The sequence below is a fragment of the Delphinapterus leucas genome, chromosome 16, assembly GCF_059928025.1.
Source record: "Delphinapterus leucas isolate spDelLeu-1000000601 "Yukka" chromosome 16, BTC_Dleu_Yukka2, whole genome shotgun sequence".
Lineage (NCBI taxonomy): Eukaryota > Metazoa > Chordata > Mammalia > Artiodactyla > Monodontidae > Delphinapterus > Delphinapterus leucas.
In genome coordinates this window covers 54,259,453-54,282,575 of record NC_143144.1, presented here as the reverse complement: position 1 = coordinate 54,282,575, position 23,123 = coordinate 54,259,453, and the positions used below count along the sequence as shown (strand labels likewise).

General features: G+C 40.4%; 1 protein-coding gene across 2 annotated transcripts in view; it reads right to left on the bottom strand.

The window, feature by feature from the left end:
• LGI1 (leucine rich glioma inactivated 1) overlaps nt 1–23,123 on the bottom strand; it is a 33,228-nt gene that overhangs the window by 4,411 nt on the left and 5,694 nt on the right. Inside the window, exons 3-6 of one of the 2 annotated variants that reach the window (XM_089897948.1) lie at nt 9,102–9,173; nt 8,929–9,000; nt 2,793–2,864; nt 46–227 (exon numbers count right to left, since the gene is read on the bottom strand). In XM_089897948.1, the coding sequence (XP_089754074.1) occupies nt 46–227; nt 2,793–2,864; nt 8,929–9,000; nt 9,102–9,173 (398 nt within the window). The remainder of the gene's footprint in view (nt 1–45; nt 228–2,792; nt 2,865–8,928; nt 9,001–9,101; nt 9,174–23,123) is intronic. The other variant, XM_089897947.1, reaches the window with a different exon arrangement.

The window sequence follows — 23,123 nt, the reverse complement described above, 5'->3', positions numbered from 1 at the left end:
CCCTTATTCTAATTATATGAGGTGGAATGATTTGGAATACATTACCTGTAATGATGCAATCAAAATCCTTGGAGGAGAGACTATTGATTTTGCGCTTCTTGTATTCTGGAGGGCCTTCACAGTAGATGTCTTCGACAGTTGCATTGGTGTGGCCTAGCCATTCCACCAGCCACTTCAGTTTACAGTCACAATTAAATGAATTACCTCTCAGGTCCCTGAAAGACAAACTTCAGCTGCTTTTGATATACGAGGGCCCTTCCTTCCCAGGCATGACTTTTACTTTAGCAATTAACATGTGCAGAATGACCTCACCTGGCTTTATATAATGTCTCATAATCTACCTTCAACCTGACTGACCATTCACTTTGGGCTCAGAGAATGACCACAGTGTGCCCTTGCAGGCCACCCCAGTCAATGGAACCTCATAACTTATTCCCTCTTGGATTCAAAGGTAGCTCAGTCTAGAGCTGTGCTGTCCATAGAAATACAATGTGAACCACATATGTAGTTAAAAATTTTCTATAGACACATTAAAAAACTAAAAAGAAGTGAAATTATTTTCATAGCATATGTTATATAACCCAATACATACAGAATTTTATCATTTTCACATATAGTCAAATAGAAATTACTAATGAGATATTTTACATTCTCTTTGTATACTAAGTCTTTGAAGTCTGATGTGTATTTTACACTTACAGTATATCTCAATTTGGAAAATAAAATTTCAGCAGAAATTCCTGATTTGTATTTAGAGTTAACAAAATTTACAGTTGAAAAAAACAGATTTATACACCCAAGTTGTTCCAAACATACTTAAAAGTCTTCCAATGATTGAACAGAGAATCAGTTTTTAAATTTAATTTTTTATTTAATTTTTTTTAATTATGTAAAATTTAAAATTCAGTTCCTCATTTACACTAGGAACACATTTCAAGTGTTTTGTGATCACATGTGTGGCTACCATATTGGGCAGCACAGGTCTAAAAGAAAGATGTAGTGATTGTTGTACCATATTTAATTACATCGAGTGAGCTATTTGCTTTTCTTCTTCCTCACAGGCATAATTAACCCTGATCCTATTCCATGGTCTACAAATTCAATTTTAATAGGAAATGACTTCGACACAGCCGAGTTAGTGCAGACATACAATAATAGCTCATGTCCATAATAAACTGTACAGCATAGATAGTTTAAATTTCCACATATGATCCCAGCTCACCAAGTTCTCTGTTTATTTGCATTGCTTCTGTTCAAAAACTCTATCTCTTTCCTAAAACCATTCTTGGTCACACAAAATTCCTAAGATAGGTACCTCCTACTTTTCACACAGCATATGAGTACTTTTTAAACGTTGAAGCATTTAAAAATGTGTTTTGGGGGTAATTCAAGAAACCAAGAAATCTACTAAAAGGCAAGTCGGCATGGATCCTTGCACTTCTTAGATGATTCTTGGTTTGGGCATATCAAGGTAGGCCCAAGAGGCCAAACCCATTATGGGATTCCTTGGAGAGACTGAGCCAATTTCAAGTGTTTTTTCTTTTGCTAGTGTGGGGTATAGGCTGACACAAGGTTGGGCCAGAGGGTCCCCAAATAACGCTGTATCCCCAAGTCTGCCATGGAGAATCAGCTAACTTCCAAGACATTCTCAGGACTCACCTCATATCTCAAGAATACTCTGACCCAGAATAATGAGTGTCAACTTTTCTGGGCTATTGTAAACCAGAGCCGGTAACTGTGGTCTGTCCAAGACTATTTGGAAGTGTCCTGATTCTGACACTCTCTTGGAAATAAACCATCTTTCAGGAATTGGGGTAATAGGCATGGAGGAGGGGTGGGGGGAATACTACAAGGAACAAAGGAAGTTTTTCATAGCTTACTGATTTAAAGTTAAATCCTAGGTTTAGGAGAAAATTCTTGACTCAAAGTTTTGTTATTGGAGAAAAGTTGTTTTGAATATATATTCTATAGCAAAGTACCTGAAAAATAAGAACTCCTTTGTTTTCATACATCTTTCGTTTGTTCCCATACATCTTTCGTTTGTTCCTGTTTTCTACCTTGTGACATTTAAATACCTTTCCAATGTTCTGGAAGGCACTTATTGAAGCTAAATTGCTTTTGAAAGGGTTAAGCATATATTACTTGCTTTGCTTACTACAAAATACACAAATTCTTTACAAAGATCTTTCACTCTGAGGCTTAAAAGTCAAAGTTTGAAAGCTCTTTTGTTTGAAAAAGGGTCAAAAATAATTAAGTTCATTCCCTTCCTGGGGCTTAAGCCAAATTCCTGGGGATTAAGCCTAGTGCTGTTGTTCAGTCTAATGAGAGAAAAGGCAAACTTTCCTCCCTTCCCCCACTTCCTGCTCCATTTCTCTCTTGACTGACCAACCCATGGGTGTAAACTTTCATCCTTACTCTGTCAGTTTCCCAGACTTCTTTATGTTTTTCCTTTGTAGCCCCATTTCCTGGACCTCATGAGAAAAAAAAGGCATCTTGAAACCTCTATCTAGCCCTCCTCTTCCTACCCCCTCCAAGTCCCTTGTCATCAGCCCCTGCCATACAGGCACACACTTTGTCAAAGGCAAACTTGGGACTATATTTTCAGAATATAGTGGTAAATACCATAGGAGACTCAAACATTAGTCCAACTAAATTCAAATTTTAAGCCAATTTAAAATTTAAAAATTCTCATTTAATTTAAAGCCAATTAAAAATTTAATAATCCACACCAGGCTTCTTTGTTAACGACTGCAAATTAATTAATTAATCAGTGATTTCTTAGGTCCTCTTACACATTTGTTAAAGAATCCAGGCCTTTGAAAATGTCTTTTGGGAGAGTCTGGAGGTTGTTGTTTGCAAGGCTCCTGGAAAAAAAAAAAAGAATGATGTAAACTGTAGTCATAAATGAAATAAATGCATTTTATGACCCCTTATGTATTATGGTATTAAACAAACAAACAAGCAAACCCTCCAAAATACGAGTAACAGAATGATGCCTGGGCATTGGTCTTTCTACTTAGCACTGAGTATGAGCATCACACACTCAGGCATTCCATCTAAGGGATGCCTCCCCATGTCCATGGTCTCCATGTGCTCTCTCTCCTCTCACTCAGGCTGCCCTTCTCCTCCCTCCCCCCACCTCCCCACTTGCTATAGAGAGCAGCTCAACCTCCAACTCTTAGTACCAACAGCTCTCAAATTTGGAGGCCTGTCTGATCTATCCCCCTTCCAGCACATTCTTTTTGTTTCCTCCTTTTTCTACATTTTTTCCCTTTTAGCTCCATTCATTCATTCCTCCTTAGAAAATAGCTTCCTTATAAATATCCATCTATTCACCCATCCATCCATCCATCCATTCATCCATCCATCCATCCATCCATTCATCCTCTTTAATCATCTCCTTTTCCCTTCTTCCAATTCTTGCCCTATTATCACAGGAATTGTTTTCTTCTCTTTCTATTTGTTCTTTCACTTACCATTAAAATGATTCTGATGCTAATCAAAGGTAATAAGTAAGAAACAGTCCTGATAGTATCAAGGAAAGGGACATGTGTCCATACTGCAGAAATGTGCACATAACAAGGAGCAGATGCTGTATGACAGGGAAGGGTACTAGGTACTGGTAATTTTCTATTTTTAACCAGCATTATACATGTACCTGTTATACACTCTTCTTAGGAGTAGTTTTAATTTTCACAATAAAAATTAAAAACTAAAACTAAGGGCCTCCCTGGTGGCGCAGTGGTTGAGAGTCCGCCTGCTGATGCAGGGGACGCGGGTTCGTGCCATGGTCCGGGAAGATCCCACATGCCGCGGAGTGGCTAGGCCCGTGAACCATAGCCGCTGAGCCTGCGTGTCCGGAGCCTGTGCTCCGCAACGGGAGAGGCCACAACAGTGAGAGGCCCGCGTACCGCAAAAAAACAAAAACAAAAACAAAACTAAAACAAAAGAGTCTATGCTGTCAGCCTCCAAAGCCCTTGAAAATTCTCTCACATTCCATTTAAAACACTCTCAAAAGTCTTCTATGTTTTCCACCTCCTTTAATTAATACAAGATTTCTCAAGTGCAAGCATTCAGAACTTTTAAAATCTATTTTTAAGTCATATATGTTGTTTTTCTGAGTTTTAGAAATTACCACTAGATTAGAAAGCTTTTTTTCAATGAACCTCGACACAGAAGAAAGGGAACTGAATCAGAAGTTTCCAGTCTCAGTGATGGTCCATTTTGTGACAAAGAGCACAGCTTTGGAGTCATTCTTTCTGAGCTTGGTTTGAATCCCGGCTCCACTATTTACAGGCTGTGTGACTTTGGTTATGTACCTTCTCTGCGACTCAGCTTTTTCATTTTTTAAGTGGAGGTAATAATACCTCATATCATAAGAGTGTTAGAAAAAGTAAATGCGGTAACTCAGGATGGTAGTTGGACTACTCTCAATAAAGGGCAGCTGGGAGGAGTGGGGGTGGGGGACAGGAAGGAGAAAGGCTTTTGTGTGGTCTTTGCCCAAGAAACAACATTTAGAAAACTGACCATACAAATGAACTGCTGTGACTGTCCGCCTATGCAGAATTAATAAAACGCTGCTAAAGAAGATTATTCCAGAGAACAGCTCCATAGTTCTTTTTACTGAATGGTGGTTAAATGAAGAGATTTCTTGGGTCTTGGACCAGTCTAGAATCTCTCTCAAGTTATGTGTCTCAATATAGTTGCTGGCACAATGTGTCCTGAAGTCCTCATGCTAACTTGTAAGTGGACGTCCCTCCACCGGAAACCAGCACGAAGTGCAACTGGCTGCAGGGCATGAGCTTGGAGGAGGCTGGGTCATAGGACAGTGGGAGTGAAATGATGAGAGTCAAGTCCTGAATTACTGCAGCCACTAGGGTTACACAGGAAGAGGCACCATGTTTTTATTGCTGCCCTGGGCAGTTCTTTTAAACAGCAGGTGAATCTGAGAGTTCCCGCTTCCTGCCCAAAGAACAGAGCTCTAAGCCTCACATACCCAAGGTGTTAAGAGTCAGTGAACTTCATAGATACAGAGAACAAATTGGTGGTTGCCAGAGGTGGGGTTGAGGGGATGGGAGAAATGGGTGAACTGCAGGGTTTTCTGTTTGTTTTTTTTGGTTTTTTGGTTATAAAAAAAAAAAGATTTAAAAAAAAAGGAATTCCAAAATTAAAAAAAAAAACTCAATGAGCATCACCACCTTAGGTTTTACTATGGGGTGGGAATGCACTGTATCTGGGTAACTGATGAGGGGTAGAACTGATTGGGAGAGAGCGAAAACAGGCCAATGAGAGGTTTGAGGAAACATGCATGAATGTTAATTTTTTTCTAGGATGACTTTGTAGTGAGTACTGGAAGGATGTTTTTCTCACCACTGTATCCCCGGTGCCTGGCATAATATAAGTCCTCAACAGCTACTTTTACATGAATGAATGAATGGGGCAGGCTGGAGTTGATAAGAAGAAGGACATCCATCCATCCAAAGAAAAGAGCAGAGAATGCTTCTCTTAGGCCCTTGTACCAAGACACAGAGTTAGGGAGAAATTGCAAAGCCCTGTGAATTACCGTTGCCCCACCTCCACGATGCTCACAAAGTGCCCTCCCTCCTCTGAGCCCTCACTGTGGTAATAAGCCCTAAACAATAGGACGGCTTTTCTTTTTTAATTTGGCTGAGCCGTGAGGATTCTAGTTCCCCGACTAGGATTCGAACCCAGGCCCCAGCAGTGAAAGCGCCGAGTCCTAACCACTGGACCACCAGGGAATTCCCTAGGAGGGCTCTTCAAAGTGTGCCTGCCACTAAGCTCCATTCTCTAGGTCCTGACTCAGAGTCTACCTAAGAAACATTCTTTAAAACACCAGGGAAACGGCTGAACTGAGCACCTAGCTGCCTTGAGACTAGCTGAGAAGGGTCAAGCATTCTCAGTGGCAGGCAGGCTTTCCTACCCAATGGAACTGACGACCATTCCCTCCACTTTGGTGTTTTCATGGTTTACCTGAGAAAACCTCTAATTATGGAGTATGGAACCTACTGGAAAGTCTTCTCTCTAAGGCAGACCAGACTGGCTCAGACAGCACGTTTGTTTCAGTGCCACTGGGGTCTGCTGCTAAGAAAGCATCGCCCACGGCCATCTGGGGTGCTCCCAGGCTCCCTGCAGTGCAGATTCTCAGCTTGAGTTGGTGTCTCACTGAATTTGTGGTACTTCAAGTGCAGTTATTTTAATTTCATACAAAATGTTTAAAGGGGATAAATACACTACAGCATTCGGAGTCCTGATCCAGGACCAGTGGAAGTTAGGCAGTGAGGTTTAGTTTATTCCTACGTGATGGTGTTTACTGCATAGCACACTCTGTTCTAGGCACTTTGCATAGATTAACTGACCTGGTCTCACGACAACCTTAGGCTCTAGGTACTCCTAAGTATTTTATTATCCCCACCCCCACTTTTACAGATGAGTATTATCACTTCCACACTACACATGAGAAATTGGAGGCACCATGAAGCTTAGTGGCCTGCCTGATGTCCCACAGCTATTAACGGGTAAAGCCGTGCTTTGAACCCAGGCAGTCTGGTGGCAGAGATCCCCCTCAGCCAGTATATTGCACTGCCCTCTTTACATGCATGTCATTGTAAAGGCCAAAATGAGGACATCCTGCCTGACTAACTGGAGACACACAGGCACCCTGAGCTTGGGGACTGCTGTATATATCTTTTGCACCTCCGCAGTGGTGAGCAGCCAGTAGGTGCTCCCCAGCAGGTAGGCATGGATGAGATTTTCCCCAAATGTCTTTATACATGCATGCAACGAATCTTGCCTCCACTGGACCTTAGCCACGAGGACACGCATGTGACGCCCAAGGGAACCTTTACGAAAACTTCATGGGTGTTAACAGAAACCAGTACAAAATGTTTAGAGATTTTGTGATCATTGGTCATAAATGATTTTTTAATTCATTTTTTCCCTGATTTCAGAAGTAATACATGGTCATCAGGAAAATTCAAACCTTTCTGAAATATATAAGCTATTCAAACACTTAAGTTAATCATGTATAATATTACAGTCATTCAGAATAATCAAGAGAGGGTCCCAGGATTTGTAAGGACTTAAATATAAGGAATTCTCTTTTTTTGGGGGGGGGTTGGTTTGAGGGGGAGAGGAGTCTATATAGTAAGTTTTAAGTTGTCTATTAATGTCTCTTTAGAAGGTAAGTCTACTGAGTTAGATGTATAAGAAGGTGAGATAAGTTCATTGCTTCTTTAGGAATGAACTGAATTTATATCAATGCTCAGGCAAGTCCCTTGGAGAAGCTTTGGTGTTAGGCCAGGGTGGGAACCAGTTGGATCTAAAAGTATATGTCTAATCCCAACTATTTGCATTTGGAGACTACAGCGAGGGTAGGGCTCCTCTCTTCAGGATCTTCTCTTCCTTCCCCAGCCATATTTGCTCCTCAAATGATGTCCTGTGGAAGGATCCAGCCAGCTCCATAAAGCTTTCTGATCCTGCTATAATTTTTTTCCCCTTTTTCCTTTCTTTTTTGGCCACTGCATGGCTGGCGGGGTCTTAGTTCCCCAACCAGGGATTGAACCCAGGCCCTCAGCAGTGAGGATCCGGAGTCCTAACTACGGGGCCACCAGGGAATTCCCCGGTCCTGCTATAATTGACATGGTGGAGAGGGCACTAGACGTCTCATTAAAGACTTCGGGAAACTTCTAACTTTTACCACTACTAACTGGGGAGCAGCTTAAACTCAGGGTGTACCTCCGTGTTCTCATTCACCAATGGGGATAGTGCCTGCCTTGTATCTTTCATAAGGTCATCAAGAGAGTGTAATGAGGTCAAGAATATGAAAAAGCTTTGTAAACTCTTTCTGTAAGTTAGAGGGTGAGGTGATAATTCTTTGCTACTTGAATGTTTGCCTTTAATTGAGAAGAATTGGTCTGAGGTGGAGGAAAGTTCACTTTGAAACCTAACACCTCTAAAATCTTAAAAAGAAAATTAATGGCTCAAACAAATGTCAGATTTATTTATAAGTGATAAATAATGGAAAATGAACTTGATGTGCTGAGCCGTCAGAGGGACATTTGGGCTTCAAATCTTCCCTACCCATCTCTTCTTGAAAGGCAAAAAGGAAAGGAGAAAAGAAAAAAGGAAAGAAGGAAGAAGCAGAGAACTACACCTGGAGGAACAGCATAATTAGAAAGGAGATCATGACCTGGGGACAAGGCACTCAGTGAGAAAATATATGTTCATCTAATTCCTCTTGCTAGACTGAGCTCTTCCAGGTTGGAGCTGGATTTTATTCATTTTTGTGTGGCACATCCTAGAGACTATTTAGGATGAACCATATGGCAATGCCATTTTTGCAGATCCAAAAGAGTCTCATATTGGCAATGCCACACGAATCAACCTAAGTGTTTGATAAAGATGAAGTGTTTGATGAAGACAATTGTAAAATTGTCCCGTTAAGAACAGCTGATGTAGCTCTAATCATCCATTGAATAAATATTTCTCTTATAAAAAAGTTGTTCAGGTGCTGTGTAGACATAGCCTGTGGTTCTAGTATATGTTTAAATGTATATGAAGTCAGGGCTTGTACAGAAAGAGAAACACAGAATATCAAATTAAGCTATATAGTCAATTCATGAAGTGAGTAATGATGTAGATAATTACAAACGTTATTTCAGTCACACAATTTCCCTGCAGTAGATTGTTTTCCTAATTATTGCTGGTTTGGGCTAGTATTAATAGTAACTGGTTTCCTGGACACACACTGGCTGATGTCAGGGAGAGAAAGCAAATGTGCATGTAGAGAAATCATTTGGCTTTCTTAAATTTTCATGGATACCCACAAAGTGGGTGCTTTAACCACAGGTTATCAAGTTGCATTGCCCACTGGCAAGTTTAAAAAGTAATAGCAACATTCATACTTACAGGTGAATTAAAGACTTTAGTCCCCGGAAAGTATGTCTTGAAATGGACTTGATGTTGTTGTTTTCTATGAATCTGCAATAGGTTATAATATTTTGGGTCAGACAGCTGTAGGAACCTCAGAGCCCTTGTACTGAATCATTATGTTAAAAAAAAAAAAAGGTTATTTTACTTACAAATACTCTAGATGTGGGAGACCAATAAAAGCATCATCACTGATCACATCAAATGAGTTCGATGTGAATAACCTGCCCAGAAAAAGTTCACAATGAAACGGTTAAACTGACAGATTGTCAATCTTTGCTGCTTTTATCTCTCAGAGAAACGAGTGGGAGTTGTGCATGGAAAAATGTCTGGATGTCTGCCTTCTACAGTGTTACTTATTCAGGTAATTTTTGCAGCTTTTTTTTTTAACCGTCAATTATCTCATCAAATGCTCATTGAGGGGTGCCTTGTGCCCCACTCCTCACAGGGATGGATGTCACATGCCCTGGGTAACATTTTGAGATACAATAGGGCAAGTATGGCAGTCGACAGCCAAATCAACATGTTGCAGGTTTCCATGCAAAGACACTAGCAGAAGCTCTCCCTCTTGTTCTAGAAACTTCTGGAACATTCTGACCAGGCCAAATAATGGTGTCATGGTTTCAAGCCTGGGAAACCTAGAAAACTAGCTCCATGTCCAGTTATGCTGTGATATCTCATAGTAGATAAGCCACTGACACTGGCTTAATAAAAATCAACTAACCTCCTACTTTGAAAATAGAACAGGCTGAAGATGGGAAACCATGAGGCTTAGGAAGAGTCTCAGACCCATTTTATTACTACATAGTTGAAAAGGAATACTTTTACTTGGACAAATTTATTTGCAATTTCAAAATCCACAGGGATTTGGTTTCAAAATAACTGATGAAAAGGAACATCAACCAGCCGTCCCCACATCCTGTTGAATTTCCCGAAGAATTTTTTTTTTCTGAATGGGAGGCTTAACAGAGGTGATTATAGGTCAAATAATACAAAGTTATTTTTTTAGAATGAGTATTAATTTATGGAATTCATTAGATAAAGTGTTGATAAAAACTGAAAATAAATTTTTCATGTACTTATGACAAATTTATAATGAGTTCAAGTGACATTTAGCCTACATGTTAAGGTTTTCATATGGGAGAACCTCATATTTCACTTGTACTTAGAGTCTAAAATGTGACCGTGGTCATGGGACAGACCAGAAGTTTGACATAGTTTGACAACTCATGTCTCATACATACTGTTTAATTGTACTATGTAAAGTCCAATATTCTCTGTTAGTAAACTTTTTGACTTTTATTTTTGAGGTGTAGGGGTTAAAAATAACTGCCACTAACCAATAGTGACTTACCCTCTCTGAGCCTGTTAACTAAGGGGATTAAAACTAGGAGATGTCACTTTCTAAACAGTTGTGAATAACTTATTTGACATCTGGGATTCCTTCAGAATATTGAGAGGAGGGGGTAGCAGTGGGTTAGAGATGAACTGAGCATGAGGTGGTAATTTCTGAAATTGGAGGCTGGGTCCATGGGAGTGAATTTTACTATTATCCCTACTTTTATATATGCTTGAAAATTTCTGTAAAAATGGGGGAAAACACAAACAAAACCAGATGATCTCTTGCATTTCTTCCTAAGCTATCATTCCTGGAATGATGTTGGATTCTCTTCTATCCCGTCTCCTTCCAACATCATACATAGCTTTATACTCAAGTGATTCACTAGACTCTGAAGAGTCAACACTATCGAATAGTCATACGTATTAGATGCCCATAGTTATTCAAACAAATTCAAAGTTTTATGATTTCAGTCGCAACTTTGGCAATTGTCTCTTCTTACTTCGTGGTTCTGGGAAACAAGAGGATTACTCAGCCTTACTCCAAGGTAAGCTACCATCCAAAGTCCTCCTTGGGTTCCAGATTTTCATTTCATTCTGTATAAGCAGCATCAAGGATGGAGAGAGTGAAATAAGGCAGAAATAGATACAGAGAAATACCTCCCATGCTCACTGGTTTGCAAACTGTCCCGTGGTTGGACCAGTGACTTCAAAATCACACTCCAAGTCACTGGAAGAAATGGCTTCTAACACTAGTTCTTCTTATGTTGAATCATATGCATAACAGGGTAGGATATAGATATTAGTGGGCAGAATTAGCCCGCACATGTCAGGGAACTAAAACAGGGTTTCCACTAGAATTTTTATCTGCTTGTTCATTTCTTATCCCTAGCACCTGTAATAGTGCCTGTCCCATAGTGGACACTGAATAAACATTTGTTAAATAAAGAGGGATTTACTTTACATTAAATTCTGATCATTACTAGATTGAATGTTCCTTACAGCAGGGGCTTATCTTTATTGACTTTTGTGTCCTCAGCCCTGAGCATATTTCCTGGCTGAATTGTGTTTGCTGAACTAGCTCGTAAGGATCAAAACCTCTGGCTAAAACTACAACAACACGCAAGAATATGGGTGAGTCTCACAAACCTAAGTCCAGGGAAAGAAGCCAGAATGCAATAAAGTAATTCCCACATGATTGCACTTATATAAAGAACAAAACCCAGCAAAACTAATCTATGCTGGCAGAAGTCACGATAGGGTTTACCCTCGAAGGTGAGTGGTAACGGGAAGGGGGCACAAAGGGAGTCTTTAGGGTAATGATAATGTTTGGTTTCTTGACCTGGGTGCTGGTTACAAGGGTGTTAACTTTATAAAAAATCATGGCAGGGGTGGGAGTGATGAATAGGCAGAGCATAGAGGATTTTTAGGGCAGTGCAAATACTCTGTATGCTACCATAATGACGGATACATGTCACTGTACATTTGCCATAGGATGTACAGCACCAAGACTGAACCCTAATGTAGACTATGGACTCTGGGCGATCAAGTAAGTTCATCAGTTGTAACAAACATACCACCTTGGTGGAGGAGGCTGGTGATGGGGGAGGCTATGCACGTGTCACGGTAGTGGGTCTATGGGAAGTCTCTGTGCCTTCTCTTCAATTTTGCTGTGAACCTAAAACTGCTCTAAAAAAAATTAAGTCTTAATTTAAACTATCAAGATGTACGCTTAGGATATGCACACTTTTCTTTACGTAAATTATATTTCAATAAAAAGTTTTCTTATAAAAGCTAAAACAAATCCCTCTGGCTAAGATAATAATGAGTATCTAAATTCTAATATCTAGATTCTAATTCTAATATCTAGATATTCTAATATCTAGATTCTAAATTCAATTGTAATTTTCTTTGGACAAGGATTCCATGGACAAAGATTTGTAAATTTATACATACATTCTAAATATAGTTGAGCAGGCTATCCATTTTATTATCCTATATATACTTAAAAAAACTTAAAAAGGTCCTGTGCTATAAAGGGGGTAAAATGCCAATCTTTAATTTGTATGGGTTCCTTTATAAATGTTTGATTTCAGTATCATGATTTGTTATTGAGCCAGATGTGTTAAAGAATCCCAAAGTCCCTGTTAAGGGAAACTGTGTCACCCCACCCCATCTTTACACAAAACAGATCTGGGGCAGACCAGGGTGGCCAGGTTTTATACCTCATGACCTCTGTCCCCTTTCATAAATTATGAGACCAAGAAGGACTCCGTTCTTCATCCAGAGTAGCTGATCCTGAGGTCAGTCAGCATCCCATGGCCCAGCTAGTCTGGTTCAAAAAGGTGAGTTGGGCTAAAGATGAACCCCTTCTTGGGGATTTGGAATCACAAACAGATGGAACCAGCCAGCAGAGGAGCTGAAGGAGAAAAGAGGCCTTAGGGTTGAGTTAGGCATGGCATGCTAACTCATGCCATGGCAGGCAGACTGTGCAAGGCACACTCAGAAGAGAGTGGAATGCAGAGGAGACCTCACGAAGGGCAGTGTGTGTGAGGGCTGGAGCAGGGAGATGCCCAGATCTGTGTTAGATCCTACACCTGTGCTTCTCAATCTTAGTTGCACTTGGAATCACCTGGGGAGCTTTAAGAATACTGACACCGGGTTCTCGCCCTCAGGGATTCTGGTTAAATTCTATACCTGGGGTGTGGCCTGGGCATGAGAGATTTAAAAGCTCCCCAGGTGTCTCTTACACACAGCCAGGGCTGCATATGGTAAACTTTCTTGTCAGCCACAATAGCCTTCCTTTACCTGTGGTGACCGAGGGGGCCTGTGCTCCTTGCGGCAAGTGTGGCTGGAATAGTTGCTCTGGTACACAGAGGTGCTGTGGATTGTCCCGTCTCCATAACTACAGGCAGCAGGAGTCCACAATAATATGACTCAGATTTGACAACTGCCCTCACAAAAGTAGCACATGGAGGGGTGGGTGGGGATAAGTGTACTGTCTGAATGAACTGGTTACCCTGAGCTGCAAATCAGAGATCTCTATCCATACACTTGCCAAGTGGCCATCCAGTAGGTTGGTGCAGAGATAATGTAGAGTTTGCCCTCTGCCCCTGATCCTGTGGGAACATCTGAGGTCTCTGCCACTTCCTCTATTCTTAGGGAGGGAAAAAGGCAGGCACTGTTCCCTAGAATTTTGGTGGAGGTGGACACAGGGATGCACCTTGTCCTTTCTGTACCCCCCACCCCCCCGCGAGGGCTGTGCACTTAGGTCTCTTAGCCATCAGTCTCATGAGTGCAGTACGAAAACAACGGAGTGTAGGAGGTGTGGGGAGGAGTTGTTTCCTCTGCAACTGAGGGAGTGTGTATTTCCTTATCAAGAAAGACATTTAAGACCATACATATCAACTGTCAGTACCCTGCAGGCAATAGCTCATTCTTTAAATGATGATTGTTGCCTCCATAATAGCCTGTATTTCATAGACTCCTGCTGCATTGTCTTATTTGGTCTTTGAACCAACTCTGTGAAAGTGGTAGAGTAGGTGTTAATAGCTGTTTGGCAGGAGAAAACTGAGGCCTAGAGGAATAGTTAAAAGCTTTGACCAAGGTCATGAGGCCCAAGACTCCTGGTCTACTGCCCTTTCCACGCCCTGGGTGGTCTGTCAGTATAGGACCCGGATCACGTAGTGATACAACATCCACATTCTGGTAGACAACCATAATAACACTACTCAGCTTATGCAGATTTAAGAAATCGAATTAAATCAAAATTCCTTTTTTAAAGGAATTAATTACTCAAAGTTAGCAGCCTTAAAGTCACATTAAGATCATGTCAACTTGTATTTTTTTCAAGTCAAGAATTTTAAAAATCTGAATGCGGTTCGGTGTATTCTGCTTAAGGACGCTATATGCTCAGTGTAGAAATTCTGGAAAATAAAGAAAAGCTTAAAGAAGAAAATAAAGATCACTGTAGTCATACTACCTAAAGATGTGAATATGTGTATATATAATAAATATATGATATATACATGTATATATTTATAAAATTGGAATAATAATTTTTATATTGTTCTGTGTCCTCCTTTTCATGTACTTATTTTTTCAAGAATAATTTCTCAGGACAATACATTTTCAATATATAATTTTAACAGATGAGTAAGTTTTGTATTATGGAGATATCGGGATTTAATTTTTTATTGTTGATTCCAATTTTCACTATTATAAACACTACCATAACCACCCTCTCATGCAAGTATTTTTCCATATTCCTAATTCTTTCCTTAGAATAGACTTAGGATAGATTTTTAAAAGTAGCATTATTGGATTGTATATGGTTTGTAGGTCTCTAGTTTATTACTAACTTGTATCAAATTGCATGTTCAATTCTGAATATAAAAACGCCTGTTTTTACCACATCCTTACCGACATTTAGTATTATCATTTTTGTTTCTTTTTCTATGAAATCATGTCCTTTGACCATTTTTGTTGCTTTCTAAGCGCCTTTTATTTACTAAGGATACTAAGAATACTACCTATTCTTTTCCTTTCTTATTTGATGCTGAGTTTTTCCCTACTGATTATGATTTGCCTTTTGAATCATGATTTTTAACATATAGACGTTTTACATTTTAACAAAATATATCAACTTCTATTATATATTCTTTCTTTGCTGTAATTCTTTAAATGTTTTTTCCTACCTTGATATTAATGAAATATTACCTAATTACCTCCCTCCTTAAGCTTTTTTTTTTTTTGACTCTAATTTATTTGGGACTTACTTTTATCTATGATGTGAGGTGAGACATTGCCTTGATTCCTGCCTAGATATTTACCCAAATTTGCCAAAGCCTGTTGTTGAATAATTAATGACCTCCCCTGCCCCGCCACTTGCGAGTACATATTACTTCCTTCAAATGTCTGCGATTTTATTGGGTTTTTCCAAAAATGAAATCTTGGATTTACTTATTCCCACTGCTTCCTAATTTATTTTTTTCTGTTTATTATTTATTTTCTCTTGAGCTCCTTAGAATATGTATTGTTTCATGCTCAATTCATATGTTTTTATTCTTTCTGATTTAAAATGAAAGTATCAATATTTAGAAATATGACTTTACCTCTACGTAAAGCATCCAGTAAGTTTTAAATGTAATCTCTTAAAATTGCATATTTGATTTCAACAAATATTTAGAATAATATTCTTAAAATTTCCTGTTGATGATAGGTTTTTTTTAAAGCTTTCATAATTTAAAATTAATATTGCACTGGGACCAGAGGATGAGATCTGTAAAATGTCTGCTAACCCTGAGCTCCAGTTCTTCCTTCTGACTACCTATTTTCAACTGTCTGTAGGAGTGGGTCGCACCTCTCCATAAGCAATAAATTAACACCAAGGCTGAAAGGTTATTAGGGGGTTCCTAGTTGAAAAGCTAGGACCAGCAGCACTTAATTCAAAAGGGGTAGAGAAGTGTGTGATAGGGTTGGCATGGAGCTCAAGTGCTGGGATCAGCAACAGAGAAGTAAAGGAAGAAGCAGAGGATCACAGAATGAGGATCTAGCTACATTAGAAGGTCAAGACTAAGGCTGCCCAACATCCAGCTGGGGGTCCACAAGAGTAAAATAACTGGGCAGGAGGGACATGTGTCGATTCCAAGGCTGATGGGCTGCTGAGGCGGTTTCTTGCCCTGGCTTCTCACCTCTTCTAGGGACCAGGGAAGGAGCATGCTGCAGAGGGAATTGCAAAGCCTGGGTCTTCATTCCCACTTGGCCATAAATCCTCTGTGTGGCCTTGAGCACATCACTTCTCCTCTCTATGTTGTCAAATGAGGGGCCTAAACTAGCTTGAAAGATGTATGCGTTAGGCTTGTAGCGCTGCAGGCTTCATTCATGGAAGAGTAGGCATGGCCTCTACATGAGGAGTGGGGCATAGTGGGGAGGCAGGTCTGCAGATGGCTGAATGGGAGGAGTAACCCTGCTGGGAAAATCTCCCTTTGTCTCAAACCAGACTGCTCATCTGGTCACATCAGGGCCCCCTGGCTCTAATGACACTTCTTCGGACTCTCTCTAGTCACCCGTGACATCTTAACTGCCATCAGAATTGTCATTGTTCCACAAGTGGTCTGCATTTTATCTTCCAGCCCAAAGCAGATTCTTGCAGCTATGGGGGGGGATGATTTAGGGGGCTCTCCCATAAACCACCCCCCTGAGTAAGGGCTACTCTGGATGAAGAAGAGTGGGCAGCCAGCATTGGGCTGTCACTTAGAGATGGCACTGATTAGACATAGAATAGAGAATCTGGTTTCTAAGTTTGTGGCTGCCACTTAGTATGTATATGGTACATCAAGGAGGTAAACCTATTTCAACATCTGTTAAAATAGGAATGATAATAACAAAAAGATTTCCTGGAAGATTCTAAGAATTCCATGAGATAATGTATAAGAGCATGTCTCCAATGCTTCTGCCAAGGAATCGCTCAGCAAAGAGCATAGACGTAAAATATCAGAGCTGGAAGAGCTTTTGGCTCTAGTGAAGGACCTTAGTTATATAGAGCGGGAAACTGAGGTCCAGTGAGATTGTCACCTACCTAAGAGAGCTGTTATGAGCGTTGTCCAGGGAATTAGGCAGCCGTGGGCAGTGTTGCATAAACATACTTCCAAGTACCTATGTGTGCCTGTGTGTGCATATGTGCATATATATGTAAATGAGAGAGCAAGACGCATGGGTTACAGTTGTTGGAAGATTCGAGGGCATAGCTGGAGGGGCTGGCCAACTTGTGTAGAGCTGCCTCTGCTTAAATGATTCAGACCTGCGAGCTGTTACTAATGTTCTCCTTTATCCAAAAGGATAGGACTGGTTGAATGAAAGTTAATAATAGGCGATGATTAACTTTAGTTAAATGCACACATTCTAAGTGCATGTGCCACGTGAATAATTGACATCTGAATATTTTAAAATATGCTCTTAAGGTAGGAAAGCATTAAAATGGGAAACATCACATATGAGCGCATTATGTCACAGTTCTTTTTGACTTTCATCCTTGGAAAACATTTTCAGTGTAATTCAGCTGATCCTTAAGTAGACCACCACCTCTTTGACCTGGATTGATGGAGAGTAACCTTACTTTTGCTCTCATAAGTCTGAGGGGGGGCACCCTAGAGAGATATACCATTCAATTCCTCAGGTGAGGAAACTGAGGCCTGCAGAATTAAGTGACTTATTCAAGGCCACATCTTTTGTCAGCAGCAGCGCCAGGTTTAGAATGTAGATTTTAGATTTGCAGGGATTCCCTGGGGAATGTTCTTGGCATGCACACTAGCAAAGGCTTGAGCATGGACCCACCCCTTTGGTTTTATAGTTCATTACCTCTCCTCCCAGGATAGTCAAAACTTTTCCTTTATAGACATTGGCATAACTAGTCAACAGCCCACCCTTCCGATGTTGTTTGTAAATTCAGTCTGTATTTCCCTGCTCCTAAAAAACAAAGGAGGAGGGACTTAAATTTTATTTAAAGCCTATTCTATGCCAAGCCTCATCTTTATCAGATTGCCATCTATTAACTCATTTTAATCCTCCAATGAACACTGTAATGTAGGTTTTATAGTTTCCATTTAAAATACAAAGACCATGCTTCCTCTTTTTAGTCCTATCAGATCTGCTCAGTATCTGCTACAAATCTAGGAAAGCCTTGCCCAGTAGTTCCCCGAGTGTAGTCCCTGGAACACAAGGCCTTTACGGGGTTGAGAGGTTTTACATGAACAACAACAGAAAAAAACAGACAAATAAATTTGGGGAAAGTGGGTAAATGAAGTTACTCGGGGTTCCTAATTACACGAATCTTTCTATCCTTAAGTAAATTGAGACTCTTCAAAAGGGATTTAAATATGCAGCTTCCCAATCTTATTGATAATGGGACCCTTTTATCATTGAGTTTTACATACAGTGTGTATACCCAGGGAAATGCTGGATTAGCCATTTGGGAAATAGCTGTGAGGGAATCCTCCCAAAACAAAAATAGTGAGAGTGTAAATTTAAGCTCAAGGGCTTTTTCCTATTGAATGGGCTGCAAGTGATAATCTACTTCCTCTGAAAGATGGAGCTCCACTGGGAGGTCCCCAAAGAAGCAGAGTGTGCCACGCTGCTTGACCAGGTAGAGAGCCTGGCAGTGAGTCACTCCTTATATGGAGATAGATGGTTTAATGGATCCTTTAAGATAGGATTCTTTCTACCCACCCAAGCTCTGTTAGCAAGCCTCTCTAGAACAAGCTGAGGTATAAATAATTAAGCTAATAAATAAAGCAAGGGACTTCCCTGGTGGTGCAGTGGTTAAGAATCTGCCTGCCAATGCAGGGGACATGGGTTCGAGCTCTGGTCCAGGAAGATCCCACATGCCGCGGATCAACTAAGCCCGTGTGCCACAACTACTGAGCCTGCTCTCTAGAGCCCGAGAGCCACAACTACTGAGCCGGTGTGCCACAACTACTGAAGCCCGCACACCTAGAGCCCGTGCTCCGCAACAAGAGAAGCCACCACAATGAGAAGCCCCACACTGCAACGAAGAGTAGCCCCCGCTCGCCACAACTAGAGAAAGCCTGTGCACAGCAGTGAAGACCCAACACAGCCATAAATAAATAAATAAATAAATAATAAAAATAATAAAAAATAAAATAGGGCTTCCCTGGTGGCGCAGTGGTTGAGAGTCCGCCTGCTGATGCAGGGGACATGGGTTAGTGCCCCAGTCCGGGAAGATCCCACATGCCGCAGAGTGGCTGGGCCTGTGAGCCATGGCTGCTGAGCCTGCGCATCCGGAGCCTGTGCTCCGCAACGGGAGAGGCCACAACAGTGAGAGACCCGTGTATCGCAAAAAAAAATAAAAATAAAATAAAAAGAAGCTCTTTAAAAATAAATAAATAAATAAAGCGAACACCGAAGGCATAGATTCCCAATATCCTGTTGTAGGTTAAGAAAAGGAAAACAACATAAAATAATTCCAGAGACTTTTCTAAGCCAAGGTGCATTGCGAGTAGCCAAGCAGGGATAGAATGAGTGGTTTCTCAAATTTATTTGAGCACAGAACTCTTTTTTTTTTTCAGGACAACTGTTCTATAGGACACGAGTTTAGAAAACATTGGTCTAAGATATAACTTTAAAGTATATAAGTCCCTTTCCATTTGCTCTTTTCTTCACTCTCTCTCTCTTTCAAAGGAAGGAGACCAGAGCTTACACATACAAAGAGAGTTGAACCCTAGGGAAACTCGATGTTCTTGCAGCAGGCCACTCTTTCAAAGGGCTTGTCAACGATTGTCTCCAGGAATGAGGACACATCCCCTGCATATCCTCACTAATGGCAAAGGTTGACCCTTTGAGAGGGGATTCGATTTGGGGAACAAAGCTATGCAAAGTTAAGCCCAGTTATTCATGTTCAAGAGGAAGCAGAGAGAAGTAGTTAAAAGTGAGGATGTGGGTTTACACTCCAGCTCTGCGACTTATGAGGGGTGTGACATCGCGGAGGTTACCTAACCCTTCTAGGATTCAGTGCTTCATCTGCAAAATGGACATAATCACACTTCCTCACAGGGTTATTGTGATGATGAAATAAAAAATGAGACACATACAGTGCTTGGCATCAGGCAATACAAAAATGACAAATGTCCCCTAACAAAACTTTGCCTGGTTTTATTGTATGACTTGTAAACTGGCAGTGAAGACAATTCTCAAAGATCTAGAAACGTTTAGCTATAGAAGCAAAGTTAGGAAGAATCTCTGATCTCCTGTAAGGAACTCTCTGCAAGTCAGGAGTTACTTGTGTATATAAATTCTAGTCTGTTTATTTTTTAAAGGCTCATTGTTTTTTAATCACAATTTACACAGGCAAACACCTGTCATCCTGCCATGTAAATGGGCTCAACAATTCCTTTCCAGTCCTTGCCCCATGGGAGGGATATTGAAACATTGTTTTACCATCAGCCATCATGGGAGGTCCTGGTAAAGTCCCAGTGGACCTGCTTGGGAAATTTTTATTCCCAAGCTACATTATTATTCTAATAATAACTTTATAATAGTCAATTCCATAGAATGAGGCTCTTTCATTTAACAATCTAATTTACTGGTTTGTTAGAATTGATACAATAAATTTTGTCCTTTAACAAGGCCATTTTCTATATTATGTATTCTATCCTACAAACAGTACTGTGTTTGTAGAATAGAATAGAATACGATAGAATGTTTAAGCAGAAAGAGACCTTAGTTAGTTGAACATGAAGGTCTCAAAATGCCAATTACATATGTTTTGTTTGGTCTCCTGTTTCAGAAATCTGCCTCCAGATTTCTGCCTTCCCCTGAAAATTTAAAAAGTAAGACCGCATATTCATGTGTGGTCAGCAGTAATCAGTTGAAACTGAAGATGTCATTTTAGGTAAGACATGTCTTGTCTGGTTTACCCCAGTCACTACCACTCCCTACTGTCTTATACCCAACTGTTTCCTTCATTTACCTTATCACCCCAGCCCCCATTGGGCATTTGAGTTTGAGAACCATAATTTAATCTATCTCTGATATTTTCTACATATAAAATCTGAGGCCCAGGGATACTTGGTCACACAGCCCGTTACTGTCTGAACTGGATTTCAAACCCAAGTCTCTTGACTTCTACTTCAGGCTTCTTTCCATCTTACCACAAAACTACGCATCTGAAGACCGGCCAGTGTTAATTATTTTTAACAAAACTTGACATGTTTACAAAATACGGTTCCAGTTGTTTTTTCATGAGGAAGAGTGAAAGGGTTCTGCTTCTCTTTTCCCCTCCCATTCTCAGAAAGGTAAATAGTTCATGTTCCTTGTGAGAAGTATTTGAAGAAAGATTTCTTAGCAGGTTCTGATGGAGACCTATGCGTAGAACAATAAAATTTTAAAGCTAGCACTGTAGGCAAACCCAAACTATACAATCAGATGCTAATCTGATGTTAAGGTCGTTCAAATTAAAGTGATTTTCAGAACTATAATGAAAGCTAACGTTTATTGAGTTACAGGAGCCGTGCTAAGTGCTTTACGTGTACTGTTTCATTGAATCCTGACTATAATCCTGTGTAACAGGTACTATGGTTATTGCCCACTTTGTAGATGCAGATAATGAGGCTTGGTTAAACTTGCCCCGAATCACAGAACTAGGAAGCAGCAGAGTGAGGATTTGAACCCATGTCTATTTGACCAGAAAACCTGTGTTCTTTGCTACTTGCCACATTGCCAGCTCACCAGGGTTAGCCATTTTGACATCACAGCTGTCATTGTAATGCCCTGTGATCATTTTGTAGCCTATATCAGCCGTAGGCTCAACAATGGGCAAGAGTCACCATCCTCACCAATCAACTGAATATCATTTTGAACAAAATGAGAGAGCTTATCATGACTGCCTTATGATACAGTCTTTGTGTTCATAAATTTGCTCTTCATCTTAATAATGCTTAACCAACAGTTTTCTTTGGATGTCCTGTCAGACTGGATGAAGGGGGACTTTGAACCTTCACAGGAGAGAGGCTAGTCAAACCTGGGAGAGAACCTGGGTGGCAAATATGATTTTGTACTTGTCAAAGACCTAGAGGAAATCAGAGTGAAACAAAAGGGATTCAGCAGGTGGGTCTAAAGAAAGATTTTGGATGCTTTGCCTTTTAAGTTCCAGTACACTGGAAATATCTGTTGAAGAAGTTTGACATCATAATGTCATGAACAAATATCTCTTCATGGTTTTTTTTTGGTTCAGCCCACTTTCCAGACGTCCACTATTAATTCACATGAAATCTGATTGTGTATACAAAACATACAAAAGAGCAGGTACATGACCGAGACTATCTACTGATAGGAAAACAGGAATCTTTAGTATAAAATCTATAAAAATATGAACTGAATTCAACAAACATATAGTAAGCAAGATCTAAGCTTATAACATCCGGGCTCTTTTCTAGGACCTTGGCTATTGAGAATCCTCTGTGAGAAACAAGGGCAGACACAAGCACAGTTAGCTCTAAAAATGACAGAAAGAACTATAGACATCAGTAAAATCTACAGAGCTTGAGAAAATAGAGGTACTTCAGGCTGGTATGGATGGATCTTACAGTGTGTGGGTGTTTGTGTGCGTGTATGTGTGTGTGAGATCAATACTGCGAGAGATGACCCTAGACAAATAGCCAAATTCTATTAATACCAACTCAGGTATTCAGATGTTTCTCTGTTTCTAGGGAACCATTAAAGGCTTCCAAGCATGAGGGTGACATGATGAGATCTGCGCTTCAAGAAGGTAACACTGATGGAGGTGGGGAGTATAAGGACCGGAATCAGGGGGACCAGTGCAGAAGCTCCCCAGCAGCCTGTGGAACAGTGATTGCAGCCTCAGTTAGGGCCATGGTCCTGGGGTGAAGAGGAGATGGCAGATTCTCATGCTGTTTCCTGTTGAAAGTGGACATGAGGGAGAGGTAACTCCTAAGTTTCTTGCTTGAATAATTGAGAGAATGAAATACACTTTCAGAGAAAACATTTGTTGTACAGGGCTGTGTGCACAGTCACAACAATTAATTAATTAAGAAGTTAAAAATCAGAGCTATGGGTCATTGGGCAGATTGTAGACAAAACAGCCTAGGTGATTGAAATTTTTACTTTTTGGTCCCTTGTGGGTCATCAACTGGGCACAAACCAAAACATGCTCATCCATAACCAGCCAATAATTCCTCTAGAAGCCCTCTTAGCTGATAGGTTTGGCTTGAGTTGTCACTGAAGATTGCTAAATGTTTCTTACATTTGTCATATAAGGAGGAATAGAAAAAGAGGCTCATCGCTGTAAAGGTGAGAGAGGC